We start from the raw sequence: 18,320 nt of genomic DNA on the forward strand, positions 1-18,320 counted from the left end.
ATGATTACTAATTTAACGATCAAGAGACGTGTTCACTCGACTTAACTCGATTCGAATTGATTATTTGCATTGACTCTGCTAGTCCTCTGATTATGGTACGTGTAATGTAGGCGTTATGTCAAATGATTATACGGATTAAAGACCGACTGCGTAGTCCGTTGGAACTTTGATTTATTGTCGTGTACCGCGATAATCAATAACTTACTACAGACAAGTCAAAGTGCCAATGTCTAAATTAAGTCAATAACGCGTCCAGACCAGACTGCATTACGCGATATTATAATATAACGGGAACAAAAAAATAGGAACGAAATAATTTTTGTGACACATATGTCTAGTATAAAATTGAAATATTATTAATTTTATTTTTACTATCGCCGACAAAAATTTCGAGTTGGGAATATTATGTATAATATACTGTAAAAAAACTCGATGCGATAAGTCGAAACGATAATTAAAAATTGACTATATCTACATGATTATAACGTTACAATATTTTGTTAGTGATTTAATATTTTGATCCGGTTGTCTACTCCACCGTAAATTGGTTTGATTTCTTTGACGTACGATAATAAGGCGTCTGTTTCTGTGGTATCTGAAAGAAAAAAAAATTATTATATTATATTACCGATCGAACGACGCTGTACAAAATTCGTTCAAAATAATATGTAAATTTTACGATTCACTGTAATTTAATCGCAATCGCACATTAAGAGGATGTCAGCGCACTATTTGTTTTCTCTCCCCGGCCCACGCGCAACGTAGACAAAACGCATTTGCGCAGAATCGTTTTTTCTATGTTTTTAAGTAATTTCAGAGTAAAATCACCCGTCACAAAAAAGGATAGAGAATAATATTTTAGAGGCAATGACATATCGATTTTATATTTTATTGTTATTTGACTTTGTATTTGACTTTCGAAATGAACAAAAAAATGTTGTAAATTTAAATTATGTTTGAATTGTTTTGAAACAATATTTAGAGAAATCGATATGTCATTCCCTCAAAAATATTATTCTCTATCTTTTTTTGTAATGAGTGATTTTACTCTAAGATTACTTAAAAACATAGAAAAAACGATTCTGCCGCAAATGCGTTTTGTCTATGTTGCGCGTGGGTCGGAGAGAGAAAACAAATAGTGCGCTGACATCTTCGGTTTAAGCATTCTCACAATCTCACCGGCCCAATATTATGCTTAAATTATGCGTCTGTTAAAATTTTGATTTATGGGATTATTAAGTGCAATTGAATCAGATATTTTCGTGTAAGTACAGAGATTTTTCACAACATTTTGAGGGAGGATACCCGTAAATCAACATTGGTTATTCAAACGAGAACCTATATATTTTTTTAGTGTAAATTGTGAAAAGATGATTTTTCTCGGAATGTTTATTTGTTTATCGTAATAAAAATTTGAACGAAAAATTTCGGAGTTATTCTATTTTAAATGCTCAGGATAATAGTCTAGTATAAATACTATACGACCAAATACGAGCTCGGTTATTGTGATGATAAGTACCTAAAGTAGGTACCTATGCAATATGAAATATTTGATAGTCGTTATTACTATTAATCAAGTATACTCGGACAATTGTTTATAATTACAAAGTGTATTATTATGGATTGATATTGTGGATTATAATTTGCGATTAATCCAAAGTAAATGATATAGGTACTTTTAATAGACTGCGTGTACCTATTATCCTCATAACTTAAAGTTGAATAGGTACCTCGAAAACGAATTTCGATGTCAATGCATCACCATTTTCAGAAGAATCATCTGATTCTTGGTGATTTACACCGAAACATGGGTAGGTTCTAATTCGAAACACCAGTGTATCGCATACCCACACAGCATTAAAATATTTCCTAACTATGGAAACAACATTTTCACAAAAATAATATAGTTGTCGAAATATTTTTAAAAATTGGCTTAAATAATTAGGAAATATTTAAGTCATATTTGTCTAAGATGTTGACATTTTTGAAAATATTTTATACTATATTATAATATTTAACATTTACAAAACATATTAATCATATATTTTCAAAAAACATTTTTACGTAAACTTTATAAAAATATTAAGGTAATATTTTTATACAACCATTTAGTACAATATTTTGTTATAATGTGATGAAATTACTTATAAATTATTATAATATAGTCAAATACTCATTATTCGAGCACTTTAAAATATTCACAAAATATTACGTGATAGGTACTCCTTAAATATTGTGAAAAGTCTAAGTACCTACTTATTCGAAAACATCGGCTACAAATACACTTTTACAACCTCCAAAAATCAAAATTTTAAAACCTTTAAAATAATATACTATGCATAATAGACATATTATATACAAACTGGGTGGGCGTAGTTAAAAATATAGTCGGTCGACCGCGTACGGCTAAGATTTAAGTTTTTCCTGCGGTATCATCGTTATCCTTAAATCGGAAAACACATATTTCACTACCTGTGTAATACCATGTAACCGCGGTGCAAGTATAACATTATCCAATACTATGTATAGCTTTGGGTTTTTAGATTAGAGTTGTGCCGACCCACCTAGTCTACCGAGTGGCAAAAAACATAATATTGTTACCAATACTATGCTTAAATATTATTATGCCATCAGACGGTTTCGTGTTTAATCGCCGCAAACACACTTTGGTCACGTGCGATTAAGGCACGCACGACAATAATAATTATGAGTAATTAACAAATGCCGTCGGATCAATGCGTGTGCTGCGTATAATAAAAAAAACACCGTAGATTGTATTGTTCGATTGTACTACGAAGGAAAAAAAGGTGGACAAGTGGGTGTCGTTCTGCTGTACGGTAGGTCACAAGTGGGTCACCGCGGTAATGGATTGTATTAAATTTTAATTAAATGATATAGTATTATTATATTAGAAAAACGATTCTTAGCGAAGACGGTCAGTCAGCCTATGGAATTACTAATAGTATATTAATTGATGATAGTATTATTGTGAATAAAGTAATATTTATATATATAATTTACGTGGAACCTTGTTTTAAATTTTCAATCTTTAGCTATAAAAGTTGAACATTTTATAGATCATTAACTACAAAATCATTTTTGAACTTTGTCAAAAATTGAACTTTAAATGCATATAAAAAAAAAATTGTGCCTATGTATTATTAATTATTTTAAACTGCTATTGAACAATACCTCAGGAGCCTTGTATTAAATTTTCACGCTTTTTGGACGGACAAATGAAATTTTATTGATATTTATTGGAAAAAAATTAAAATTTGAATGTGTCCGTAAACGGCTCAAAACGAGTCTAAATATTTTCCAAATTGTATAGTGCATAGCAAATAAGAATATACACATTAAGTGAAATTTAATGTATCTAAAGTTATTTGTTTTCGAATAACAACAAAATAACAAAATCGCTACATGAGAAACCGAATGAATGTAGTAAAAATATGAATTTCAAACGCTCATAACAATTTAATTTTACTTTCTCGAAGACATTTTTTTTTTGATAAAGGTAGACAATAACTTATGAGGAATCTTGTTTTTTAAAAAAATTTTTATGAATTTCTAACTCAAAATAATTTGCAAATTTTCGTAAATTTTATGTATTTTATCAATATATGAACTCTGAATGTTTATAAAACAAAATCGAGACTATTTTCAAGGTTTTTTACCCAACAAATAAAATTTTACTGACATTCATAGAAAAAAAAAACTAAAAAATTTGGATACTGAAAATGTCCTTTGTTCAAAACAAATCCAAATATTTTGAAAATGTAATGGTGTATAGAATATGTCATCTATTTTAGAGTTACACAAAAAACCAAAATCGATTTGCAGGTGGTCGTAAACCGATTTAGCGTAAAAATTACTGTATTTTCTTAACTTTATTTTTGTTTTTTCAGCCTTTTAGTAAAATAATTAATTTTAAACTTTGACTTCCTGAACGCACCAACTATATATATTATACAGAAAGGAACAACATCTGTGACATTATAATCTGTACATTTGGCAGAGGTACAGTTTAAGTAGGCATACGAAAATCGTACGCAAACGAAAGCCAATATGTTTAGTTACAGATAAGGTTGTCGACAAATGCGAATTCAACAGTGATGTACAGGTCAGGTTGTAACGGAAAGACCTGACGAATAAAAACCGAGACATCGATACTTTATGTTTTGACGTAAGAAAAAAATTATGACAGTTATTATAATGGATAACGGATAGTTTAAAATTGCGTTGTGTCTGAGAATACCCTAAAGACTGTTTTGAAAATAATTTATTGCGCCACCAATAATAGTTTACTCCAAAAAAAATCGATATTTTCAAAACTAACCACTAGCCAAACGTTTTTACCATCAAAACGTTTTTAAAAATTATAACATTAACAAATCGGCTATTTTGGATTTTTCCGAAAAGTTTGATTTAGTTTAAAATTTTTATTCTCAGTATTAAAAAACGTTGGCAGGGCACCGCTCTGTCGTACATTAGGTGTCGTGTGGTTCCCTAGCTGTGATGTGTTAATTCAATGATATACAATTCTGTACCACAAAAATCAACGAACACAAGTCCATTTTTTGAAAATTTGATGTGAAACTTTTTGTGATCTTTTTAAAGGTATTAAAACGTAAGTCCTGTATTATACAATAAATGCATAGATAGTCCTAAACTATGATAGGTGCATAGAAACGTATGCCCATCGTGTGGTACATAAAAAAATAAATACGAAATAATATTTTTGAAGCATACAATTGTAAGTCTATTGCAATAAATATTATATATATTATTCATCGAAAATTTCTAATGGCTATAAATATTTCAAAAAGAGCCAAAGTATCTAGAAAATTTTTCGAAGTATAGAAATTGTGGATATCTATGGTTATTGGTCTAACAAAATATCAGAAGTCGATCGATATGAAGTCGTTAATCTATGGGTGAGTATCCAATGTCGTAAAAACGTTAAATTCAATCGCTCGCATCAAAAACGAATGTTTGTTCCGGTAAACTAATTTTTCCTTGATTTTTTTGCCGCCCTCGCATTTCAAAACTACTGGGAATTTCTATTACTTTTGACCCACCAAAAAGTAATAAATAGTTTCATTTCTCTACCGGAAATAAAAACGTCGAAATGAAAAATCGGTGCATACATTTTACTTCCACGAAAAACGATGACTGATAGAAAAAAAAAACACACACATCGTTGTAAAATCGATAATTTTTTTCGGGCCGCTCTAAATTTAAAATAAAACAAAAATTGTATAGGTACTGCACTGTTAGTTGAACTGCGCTAACGTCTATAAATTGTATGTACAAAATTAAAATATCGATCAGTACCAATATGTCGTTTAATCAATTGAAAACTAAAACTAAGGTCTTTCCTGTCACCGCTAGTACGCATATAGGGTTCTGCAGGATTTGAAATATTATTTCACAAGACATTTTTCGATTGGTATTTTCTATGAAATTATGAAAAATATATATTTTTTATTTTAAACGCATTTGGCTACAGATGATTATACAATGTTACCTAATAATTGATTGAACACGGACAATATTTCGATAGTGAATTGCTATTATCAACCAAGGTTTACGAATTAGTGAATTAGGTACCTATAGCATGTCAATAAATTAGGTATAAATGGTAGGTATTTTTTTTTTTTTTTTTATTTACATAAGCCGCAACAGCAAAGGTTATTGGCATTAAAACATTAATATTTTTTAACAAAAAGAAACATTAATAGTGATATGTACAGAGAAATAGAATATGAAAATAACAATAGATAGATACAAAGATAAATAGAAAAATGAGTACATAATAATGAACAGTATGTTTGAGAAATATCTAGGTTATATTAAGTGATATAATCCCGTTAATTTTAAAAAGTTAATTATTTGCTTTATGTTGATAGACTGTGGGCTAAGGGCTTCTTCCAGGTTGTCTGATATGTTGAGGTTAATTCTGATGTCGGCGAATTTACGGCAGTGACATATTATGTGTTCAACCGTGGAGGTTTCACCGCAAGTTTGGCATTGTTCGGGTTCGGATCTGTCCATAAGATGTTTGTGAGTCACCCATGTGTGGCCTATCCGAAGTCTGTTTAATATTACTTCCTGGCGTCTAGGTAATAAGAAGGATGGCCATGGGGAGACTGTGGGCTTTATTTTATTGAGCTTGGTGTGTAGAGTTGACCATAGGATCTGCCATTGGGCTAGAATGTGGTTGTCGATGGTAGTTTTGAGGTCCTGAAAAGTACAGGTGTGGATTTGTCGGGAGAGGTGGGAGGAGATGGCTTCTTTGGCAAAAGTATCGGCCAATTCATTACCTCGGATTCCGACGTGGCTAGGAACCCAACAGAAAATGATGGTCTGTGTATTGGATTTGAGGCGGTGTATCTGGTTGTGGATTTTTCCGGATATACTGTTGGGTTGGTGGATATTTAGGATACTGGTTAAGGTGCTGAGTAGGTATTATATTACCGGTTAATTTATTACTTACCGATTGCCCACCTGTCAGCTATTATTTATTACTGTTCGATACAGTAAATCAACTTTTAAAAGTGTTCTTCTTCCAATAAGCTTATAACATTCGAATTTTAGCCGTAATACACGATTTTTTTTTCACATTGATTAATTATTTCGAGAAAACAAATTTCATCAAATTTTATAACCCTACGTGAACATAAACCATTGAATGGTAACGTACCGAAATCAACTGGAAACGGCAATCATATACCTGTTTAATTACTCAATATAGAAACTGGATTATTTTAGAGTGGCTATCTAAGTACCTACTGAAAATACGTTTTTCTGCACTACACGAGGTTTGATAATTTTAGATTCTCAGCGAAGCGATGAATGTATTAATTTTACAATGATATGTGTTTTTTTTTTATTTTAGATTCTGAGCGAAGCGATGAATGTATTGATTCTACAATGATGTGTGTTTTTTTTTTTATTTTTTTTTTATTTTTTTTTTTATTTTTGTGTCTGTCATCACCTTTTAGGACAGTAAAAGTGCTTGGATTTTCTTCAACAGTAACTTTTCTGATAGGAAAGTGAATCTAGTTGGTACTTTGGGGGGTCAAAAGTAAAAATTTCCCAGTAGTTTTCAAAAGCGACGTGAAAAACAAAAGAAAAATTAAGGAAAAACGGGAATTTTTACGCAAAATCTGTTTTCGAGAAAATCGATTTTGGTTTTTGGTGTAACTCTAAAACAAATGACCGTAGGGACATGAAATTTTGACTGAATGTTTATATTAGCATTTTATATACACCATAAAATTTACAAAATATTTTGACTCTTTTTGAGCTGTTTACGGCCATTGTCAGTTTTCAATTTTTTTAGTTTTTTTTTCTATAAATATCAATAAAATTTTATCTGTTGAGTAAAAAAGCTTGAAAATTTAATAGAAGGCTCCCAGGTTATCGTTGCAAAGGCAGATGAAAAAAATTAAAAATCCTTAGTCACAGTTTTTAATTATAAGCATTTAAAGTTCAAATTTTGACAAAATATGGAAAAATCACGAAAAATAGCAAATTATTTTGATGAGAATTCATAAAAATTTTTCTTTTTAAATCTAAGATTTGAAAATGTAATATAAGATTACTCATAAGTTTGTCTACCTTTATCAAAAAAAAAAATGTCTACAAGAAACTTAAATTAAATTTTTATGAGCGTCTGAAATTTATATTTTTACAACATTTGATATTCACTCGATTTCTCATGTAACAATTTTCTTATTTTATTGTAATTAAAAAACGAATGACTGTAGATACTTGAAAATTTCACAGAATGTTTATATTAGCATTTTCTATACACCATACAATTTTGAAAATATTTTAACTCTTTTTGAGCGGTTTACGGACATTGTGAGTTTTCAATTTTTTTCTATAAATATCAATAAAAATTTTTTTGTTGGGTAAAAAAGCGTGAAAATTGAATATAAGGATCCTGATATAATATCGTTCTAATAACAGTTGAAAAATATTAAAAATACATATGCACAATTTTTTTTTATAAGCATTTAAAGTTCAAATTTTGACAACATTTATCAAATTTATAATTTATTAATTATTTTGTAGTTAAAAATGTATAAAATGTTTAACTTTTATGGCTAAGGATTGAAAATTTAAAACAAGGCTCCGCGTAAATAGGTTATATATAAATTACTTTATTCACAATAATATCATCAAATATACTTGGTAATATCATAGGCTGACTGACCGTTTTCGCTCAGAATCGTTTTTCTTATACAATGATATTATATCATTGAATTCAAATTTAACACCATCCATTACAGTGACCCACTCGTAACCTACTGTACAGCAGAGCGACGTCCACTTATCCACCTTTTTTTTCGTTGAATCGTCTAAGTATAGGTATACTGCACATTGGCAATGTATCGAATGACTAACGAGTTGAGCAGATATAAAATAAAACTCAGTTTAAACGTCGAGTTAATTAACGCGTTACCTGTTCATTCATGACATTAAATTATTTAGTAACTCAATAAGATAATATTACCTATCTCTTAACGTAGGTGTTGATTTCGAGTTCGTTTGATTTTGCGGAAGTACCTACCTATTGAGATGCAGTACGGTTGTTATTAGATTTAGATAAATTGATTAAAACCAATAATTTGACGTCTCAATATAACATAGTTTGTGCAGGAAAATCAGGAAATGTACGAACAATTATTTATACTCGTTTCTTGTTTGCGTTTAAATCATCAACTCGTGTCTCTCGTTGTATAAATAGAATCTCATTCAACTACATTTACAATTGGACTCGAACTGGCTGGTTTACACGTTCTTCGTGAAAAAATTCTTCAATCATAGATTCACTGTAGGTGAACGGGGTCGATCGAAATATTATTATAATATTGAGATATAGGTATAATCGGTTAAATAACAAAAATACAAAAATAGTTCAGCGGGTTCGGAGCAATCGTATCGTCATTGATTGACCTTTGATTGTAAAATACATAATAATATAATGTACCTACACGATTTAGTGAACATCATTAAATAAATAAATAATAATGAATAATAATAATATATAGTTATGAGCAGGGTCGGGATTTTATAGCATTTGCATATTTCTTATGAGATGCTTAAAAAATAGCAGAGTAAGATAAAAATGTGTTTCATGATACGGAGAACTGAAATTAAAAATTTTTGTTTTGGTTTTTTTTTGCATATTTTGCAATTTTTAGTTTTTAGTGCTTTTTGAGACTTTTTTGCATTTTTACCTGTTTTTGAATCAAAATCAAAAATATATTTTTGTAAACGTGTTTTTAGATTTTTGTCAATCGAATTATTACGATAATTTCGTATTAGGTATTTGGTTTTAATTTTTGTTATCTGCTGATTTTCTCGGGTTTTTTTTGTCGATTTATACTGCGATTATTAATCGCCGATTATCAACGAACGAGCGTTGAATGCGTTGTAAAGTCAATTCATCTGGATTCCGATCAGAGTGACTGAATTATTTCAAATCTTAAGCAACTACCTATAATAATTAATAATTGTAAGTGATTAAAAAATTATTAATTAATAAATTTCCTTTTTTTGCATAGTTTGTTGTTTTTATTGCATATTTTTAGCACAGATTTGGCGATATTTAAGGTATAATATTAGAGAGCATATTTATGCAATTTTAAGTGCTATAAAATCCCAACCCTGGTCGTGGGTATATAGGAACGGATTCCTGAAACAAAATTTCCGGAAAAAATGGTTCAAGTAGGTTAAAACATAAAAAAGTTCATAAATAGACACCGGTCTGCTGAACAGCTGGGATAGGTAAGGTTCTGAATTTTAAAAATTATCTTGAAAAATTCTTAAATTTTAAATCTCGCTTTTCTTTTAAATATTTCAATGACATTTTGAAAAATATTAACTTTTTTGGCTACATGGACGATTCCAGGAAATATGATTATTGATAACAGTATTATACACGCACATAGAAATGATCGATAACGGATATTACTATGTTAGTGGTTACACACATTAGGTATATAAATGGCGTTATACCATTATTATCGGTTAATACCTGCGTCACTATAGTTATTTATTTATCCGCAGTATTCGATACAATTAACCAGCTTTTGTAAACGTTCTCTTGCCGTAAATTTTTTTTTAACAAAGGTCTTGTTGCGTTAAACAATCAAACAATTCCAAAGGCAAACGAAGTTAAATATATTGGTCGAACTCTTGACAAACGGTTAACCTGGATCCCACACATAAAACTTAAACGTAAAACTATTAACTCTTGACTTCATATCCACAGACCACTCTTAAAATCCAAACTTTTCCTTTCCAATAAACTTATTATATACAAATCAATAATTCGACTGGTTTTGACATACGGTATGGGGTTAAACTGCAAAACCATCCAATACCAAAACGCTTCAGGCTTTTCAACCCTACGAGTGATAACATCCTCTTTTTGGTACTTTGCACAAACAATAATCTTCACAAAGACATAAAAATGCCTATACTCGATCAATTAGCAACATTATATTAGTTTAAATTTCACACCAACGTAACCTCTCACAGTAACCCATTAATAAAACAAGTTTCTTCCACCTCAATTCCTGGTAATGTATGTAGGAGACTCAAAAGACAGTTATTAAAAAATAAAAACCTTTGATACTAAATATGTGCCCAGTCGGGTGGTGCTACTGAGTGGGGTTAAACTGCGAAACCATCCAATACCAAAACGCTTCAGGCTTTTCAATCCTACGAGTGATAACATCCTCTTTTTGGTACTTTGCACAAACAATAATCTTCACAAAGACATAAAAATGCCTATACTCGATCAATTAGCAACATTATATTAGTTTAAATTTCACACCAACGTAACCTCTCACAGTAACCCATTAATAAAACAAGTTTCTTCCACCTCAATTCCTGGTAATGTATGTAGGAGACTCAAAAGACAGTTATTAGAAAATAAAAAACCTTGATACTTAATATGTGCCCGGTCGGGTGGTGCTACTGAGTGCCTGCCCACAAATGTTAAATTCTCCTGTCACTTACCGTTAAATATCGAATTTGCTTATTGTACTTAACGTTGTAGATATAGATTGTAAAATATTTAAAATATAAAATAAAAATAAATAAATAAAGGTCTTTGTCAATGCTTATCACAAGTGGGCAGTAGGGAGATCATATTGTGATCTATTCATCTATGTGTATATCACTATATGCACGATACTATACCCGGCCCCTTCTCCAGGAGGAGACATGTGCGTCTTCGCTTCCACTGGAGTGGAACATATAGTTGGAAACCGGAGACGCAATCGGACGGGCAATTGGTGATCGCGTAGAATCACACAATTTTTTCGCCGTAAATTTGTGACTACGATCTTTTAGATAATAATATTATAACGCACAGTTTTTTCTAAATTTTAATTTGTCACCTAAATGAAATATTTCGAAAAAATAAATTTCGTGAAATTTTTAATGCCCAAAACTGTCATATCGATGTTTTCGATCGGCCTACTGTTATAACCGTATTCGGTCGTCAACCCTATGGTATATATTATAGGTAGGTTCACTCACTTAGACAGTTAGTGCCAATGGATTCGTCCTTGATCATTTCGTACCGATCGCCACCGCTCGCTACGTACTTGGACATGAGCAACGTGTACTTTTTGTCCGGATTGATCGGCTCGTACGACGGCAACTTACATTCCGAGCACCGTATCGTCGCAGACTTCACCCTGGACCCGACGGCGTTTTTCTTGTCGTAAGTGACGTGCATTCCTGTGGGAGGAGGAAAAAAAAAATGATTTTCAAAAAACAATTCGCAATAGACGCGTATTGGACAACATTGGATGGAACACAACAATGCAATAATATACACGTCGCGGGCGTATATGATTCGATAACGATTCGACTTTTAAATATAATAATAATAATAATAATAATAATAATATACACAAATGCCAATTTTGACGATTTAGAGTTATTTTGACATATTGCACTGTATACACGCACATAGAGTGACAACAATGACGAGTGTATAGGGTTAGTGAACACGCGTATAAATCGGTGTTTTGTCGCGACAGTGATGATTAAACCGACCGACTGACTGACAGTCTCGTAAAAAATTCTTTTGAAATTGTATTCGAATGCGGATACAATAGTACACGCGCGCGTCCATTCCAGAAAGTATCCGTACAAATGTGTTTCAATAAAAATGTACTGAAAAGTTTTACGATTTAAAGAACGAATATAGGTACAGTTATATTAATAGGTAAGTACGTTTTGGAATGCTTTGAATTTCAAATACTTTTCAAATATTTTTTTCGTCTTACTCGTTTATTTGTATACGAAAGAGCAGAAAAAGACATATGTGTAATGTCACAACATTAAGTTTCGTTAGAAATTCGTACTACCTACTTTATACTGAATAATGAAATGAAATAAAATTTGTAACTCCCGTTAGGGATCTATCGACGGACACGTCTCTCCCGATTTCTATCAATATTATTGTTACGGGCATTGGTTTTTGTGTATATTTTTGTTTTCTGTGTATAGTGTTATAGTTTCGTATCAAATGTTCTCTCATTAGTAATTCGCGCAGGTGATAAAAATATAACTACTACCCGATTTTGTTTAACTAAGTCTATAGTTGATTTTTATTGATATTATAGTTAACTTGTTAAAGTCACTACAATATTAAAAAAAGCAAAAAAGAAGACAACGGTAACAAATAGGAACTTTAAACTGAACTTATATTTTTCGATATTTAATCAATTGGTATCAACTTGACGAGTTGAACAATTAGTTGACTAATTAGTTGAAATTAGTTAACCCAGCACTTACCCGACATGTGCATGAAACCTCCGTATATTTTATTTTCCGGATTTGAACAGTTTCTGTAATCATACATCGACGCACTGTGCTCCAGTGATTTCAGCAGCGTCGTTCCAGTAATGGTCACCTTGCACAGAGGAGTTTTGTACGGCAACGTTCGCTGAATGTCATCTTCATATATAACGCCTGATGAATCAACAAGTCAATGTGAATATTTAAAAAATAATTAATATCCGTTTTAGTGATAAACCATAGCACGTCGAAAATCTCGTTGAAATAATAATAACACATTAAACGTCTTATATTATATTCGAATACATACACCCGACTTGTAGAACTGTTTGTATAAAAAATATATATTATTTGATTAATATTTTCAAACTTTTATACATTTTTCTATTAAGTATTTAGTTTTCTCACTTAAAACGACAAACAATATGATTATTTTTTGTAAAGTTATTATATTGTCTTACATGTAATAATGACATATTATTATTTTTTTATTTTAATTATTTTCTTTTAGTTTTTGCCATATTATATTGAAATTTCAATTGTTTTAATGGTTTTTGAACTTAGGAATGATACTGAAATTTACGCTGTTTTACCAACTATTCAATAGATACGTATTGCAAAGGGAATAAATAGCTATTGGAAAATATAAACTGTATAAGTAAAACATAAAATGTTATCGTTTTAAGCGAGAAAATTAAATAATATAAAAATGCACAAAAGTTTGAAAATATTAATGAAATAATTTTTACCAATATGTTATACAAACAGCACTATAAGTCGGGTGTGTGTCGATTAATTCTTCCGAAGTTCTATTTTTAGCGTCAGAATAAAGAGATAAACTCTTGTTGAAAAAAATCAAAAACTTTTTATTTTTAAAAATAGTACTTTTGGTACGCTAAAATTGGAACTTGATTCAAACTACTCTCTACATTTTCTTGATATCTCTGTAAGAATAATGTCCGAGTAGTTTTTTAGTCTATAGGCAACAGACATAATATGCAAATATCATTTTATAAATAAACTATCACATCTACTAACTAAAAGTATCTATAACTAATATTTCTATATTCGAGACTATAAACGCGATGGTTTTATGCACGCTTGCAGCACCTCATCCGACCGAGTATAACCATGTAGGTATAATTATAGGTATGCGCATAATACAAACAAATACTAATTTATACCATTACTATTATAAATTGTAACCGTACGTAAACGAACAAAAAATTGTCCATTTCCGTCGTAAATCTCAAAATCCTTGTACGAGAGGACGTTTCTTTAAAACTCGAATGTTAAAGTCTCTAGCTATATAGCACACGGTTTAGGATCTACGCGTCGATCAGTCAGTCGGGACACGTTCGATAAGTTACCGTAAAATCCCGATCATAATGTCGTAGGTAATGCTGGGTTTTACTACTTAGTCAACGCCATGATATTTGCTACTCTTCGAACTCGGTAAAAGCTGAAAATCATAGTTTTATTCGAGCTAAACACGTTGTGTAGTACATCCTAAGATTTACGAAATTGAGTTAGTAAAAGCCGTTCAGTACACGTCGAGTAAAAATTCAACCGTAAAAAAAAAATCGTAATTATGCCTAAATTATATTAAAACAAATTACTGGTAGTTAGGCAGGTATAGGTGTACCTATACAGGCTGATTCATTAAGCGTAAAACACTCATTATCTCAAAAAGTATTAATGTTTTTGAAAACATTTTTTTACACAGTTTCTGCAAGTTGTTAAAAAATCATATTTTTAAATATTTTTCATCCTTATATTTTTTTTCCTAAGTATTTTGATTCATAAAAATCGAATTTAGGGCGAGTAGCTTATGAGTTATAAGTATTTAAAGTTTAGATGGGCGGAGTGGAGTGGTAGGGGTTACCCCGTAAAATGTTTGTCCACTACTCCGCTTGTCTAAACTTTAAATACTTATAACTCATAAATTACTCGTCTTAAATTCGATTTTTGTCTCATAATAATTAGAAAAATATTCTGCTTTAGAAAATGAAATTAAAACTCTGTTGTCTTTCAAAAAAGTAAAAAACTTAAAAAAAATATTTTAAAATATGATTTTTTTTTAGTAAAAACGTTGGTTTTTAACAACTTGAAACTATGTAAAAAAATATTTTCAAAAACATTAATACTTTTGAGATAATGAGTGTTTTACGCTTAATGAATCACCCTGTATAGTATACAAGTTATACAATATTTCAACGTCGATGTCTTGATTAGTTCGTGCGATCGACCCTTCGAGCTGTGTAACAATCTACTTTTACCGACTTATAATAATTCTATTTTAAAAACAAATCTTTTTCGAATAAAAAATTGAAAAACTATTGGTATAGTCCGTTTTAATATTGTATAATCTAATTAAATTTTTTTTTACAGTGTATGCGTCTCGTATTAATTAACTTTTACCAGCTCAATTCGTATATTATATGATGCTAGGACGTAAACGACGTGTTTAGTAAAAACCCAAATAAAATGACTATTTTCAGCTTTTCAATTATTTAATTTATCAAATTCATTGATCGGTAGCGTTTTGAACATTCAAAAACGTTCGCGGGTACCTACTCTATTTCGTGTCGTATCGACTAAAATATTCGTACGAACAACTATAGAGTTCAAATAATATTTCATAATCGACGACGTAAAATCAGTACAAATCCTAACACCTAGAACCCCTCGACGAGAACGGTTTCCAATGATTTCTATAAATTATTATGAACGATTAATATTTACCGTCATAAAAGATGCTATACATTACATGAATTATTATTTTTTTATCACCCAATTTGGTTTAATTTACGTATTGTATTATTTTGTATATGGGTGCCTTAAAATTATAGTTCCTTTGTTTTCTAGAAACCATTTTGTTAAGTTATGGCGTCATCATTATTTCGTTCATTTCCGTGTAAGGCACAACGCAATTAAATTAGCATTTTTCAATTATCATTAAACTGAAAACGTTTGTTTACTGCGAATAAAACTTATATGTAGGTATAAGCAAGACTGGGCAAGTTAACGATTGTTTTTAACTCGTTAAGTTAAGTTATTTTAAAACAATAAAGTTAATTAAGTTAAAATTTACTCGTATTTTTTTTTCGTTAACTCGTTAAGTTAAAAGTCAACTTTAAAAAAAAAAGTAACTTAACTTAGTGTAAAGTTAAAATTTGCTAATTCGTAAAAATAAAAATTTCCTGAAATATAATATGGTTTATTAGATAGTTTTTCTTTGCGCTCGAGAAAATTACTGGAGAAATTTAAAATGATACATCAAAGTACAAACACATTCAGACATTTGCATTATTCTTCGGACGAAAATTAACTTAATTTAGATACTTTTGAAATAAAATTAACTAAAAGTTAACACGTTAATCTTGGAAAAAAAGTAACTTGTTAAGTTAAAAGTTAATTTGAAAAAAAAGTAACGAGTTAATTAACTTAATTAAAATCAACTAACGTTTTGACTTAATTTTAACTTTTAACTCGTTTATGTCCAGCCTTGGGTATAAATGGTATGAGGTATCGTTTAAAGTAATCGTTATTACCATCAAATGGTAAATGGACTGTGCGGAAGAGTAAACATGTTTAGTTTTAGCTGTGTCTCATATTTTACAAACAGCAATAACCAATTAACACGTCATTTGGAATGACTTATTATGTGAATAAAATAATTACTATATTAATTACCTTAAACGGTTCAAGCCATCGACAGACACTAGGCAGGTATATCTAAGTATCAATCAAATTTCCCAACAGTTAAAACTTTAAATTTCGCACGAAAAGTAAGAAAAATGGAAGACTAATGATTTCAAATTGATGTCACAGTGTTGTAGTCGATACATTTTTAAAAAAAAATTACTCAAGTGCTCCAATGATTGCGCCGCCATAATAGTGTTAATAATAATAACTGTATAAAATTATGAAACTTGTTTGAAATTGTTTTTTTTCTACTTCTATAATATGAGTAATAAATAATTGTATAATATTAGATACAATCTAAGAAATTACAATTTTTTTGTTCAAAAATCAATTTGGTGTGTTTTTACTTAATATTAATACTGCAAGGATTTAGAGGCATTCATTTATTTCATATATATACATATATTATATATTCATATATATATATGTATTTTTGATTAGGTTCAATTTTTGAAACTGTTCGATTCAAATGCTATCTACTTGATAAAAAAAAATAAAGTTATTAGTAACAAAAAGTTGACCGTCAAATTTAAAACAATTTCTATAATGTCCGGTGATGCAAAATTATTATAACTAAGTTTCAACCATTATGAATTATGCCTACTATCAAACAAAAAAATATAGTATAATTGAAAAAAAAACAGATACCTACATAAACATTTCAATTAAAATCATCCAATTAATAATTTACAGGAAAAAATTTGTGATTTTTGATAGGAAAAAATAAATTGGTGTCACCCTTAAATGGTACGCAAAAATCCAAATAGTTGATAAAATTGTTCTTATAAGTAAGTGATAGTAAGCGGAATTACCCATTTGAGCAAAAAAAAAAATTAATCCATTTTGGCCTTTTGGGTACAGTTTGTTTGCGCCAAAATTAAAAAGTTTTCCCGACAGCCCGTTTATGTGCCAAATTTACATGGAATAATCGTTTTACAATAACGACTTAAATTAATATATTTTTAGGATACGATATACGTTATAAATTATAATGCAGTCATTCTTATAAGTCAATAGGTTATAAGATGTTGTAATTTATTTCATAAATAGATTGAAAAAAATTGTATAATTGATCTTCCTTCGAGGAAAAAATTTATAAGTTTATTGTAATTTATAAAAAATGTGTACTATTAACTGATATTTTAGCGTATGATTTCAGAAAAAATGTATACCTATACCTATGTTATTGGTTATTGTTTGAAAAGAATGTGTATGATTGATAATTATTTTTAAAAATATCATATTATATAGTATAACAAGTGACTATGATTTTAAAAAAAAAACCTATGATTATGTTAAAAAAAATTATTATCATTAACGTGTAAAGTGTAAAATGTACCATGGTTCATGCTTATTTTTGATTGATATTTGATATGATACCTATTATATATGTCCTACTTATAAATTCTAAAAATCATAATTTTAATAAATCAACTACTAGAGAGAAAAACTGGTGTAAGCATGCTTGACGAATCGCCCTATATTGTACAGGGAGAGATGAACAATACATGTTGGATTAAAATCGAATAATGTTTATGATAGTAGAAAACATCAGTCTTATATTACCTTGCTTTTTCGAAGCATCTATTGAATTGTGAATACTACTACTCAGGACAATCGCTACAGCGGCATCGGTCCAGCCACTCAAGGTCACGTTGTTTTTCAACAAGTCGTTCAAATTCTGAAATATTTTTTAAAACATAATACAATATTAATAAGAACGAAATCGGAGATAACGATATTATAATTATGACACGTAAAACCCGTTCGTC

General features: G+C 29.9%; 1 protein-coding gene across 1 annotated transcript in view; it reads right to left on the minus strand.

The window, feature by feature from the left end:
- Positions 1 to 333: 333 nt before the first annotated feature.
- LOC132935158 (protein 5NUC-like) overlaps positions 334 to 18,320 on the minus strand; it is a 42,392-nt gene continuing 24,405 nt past the window's right edge. The window contains exons 6-9 of the mRNA XM_061001627.1: positions 18,115 to 18,229; positions 12,838 to 13,014; positions 11,569 to 11,772; positions 334 to 595 (exon numbers count right to left, since the gene is read on the minus strand). Coding sequence (XP_060857610.1) covers positions 501 to 595; positions 11,569 to 11,772; positions 12,838 to 13,014; positions 18,115 to 18,229 — 591 coding nt within the window. The 3' untranslated portion in view covers positions 334 to 500. The remainder of the gene's footprint in view (positions 596 to 11,568; positions 11,773 to 12,837; positions 13,015 to 18,114; positions 18,230 to 18,320) is intronic.

The sequence above is a fragment of the Metopolophium dirhodum genome, chromosome 1 (genome assembly GCF_019925205.1).
Source record: "Metopolophium dirhodum isolate CAU chromosome 1, ASM1992520v1, whole genome shotgun sequence".
Lineage (NCBI taxonomy): Eukaryota > Metazoa > Arthropoda > Insecta > Hemiptera > Aphididae > Metopolophium > Metopolophium dirhodum.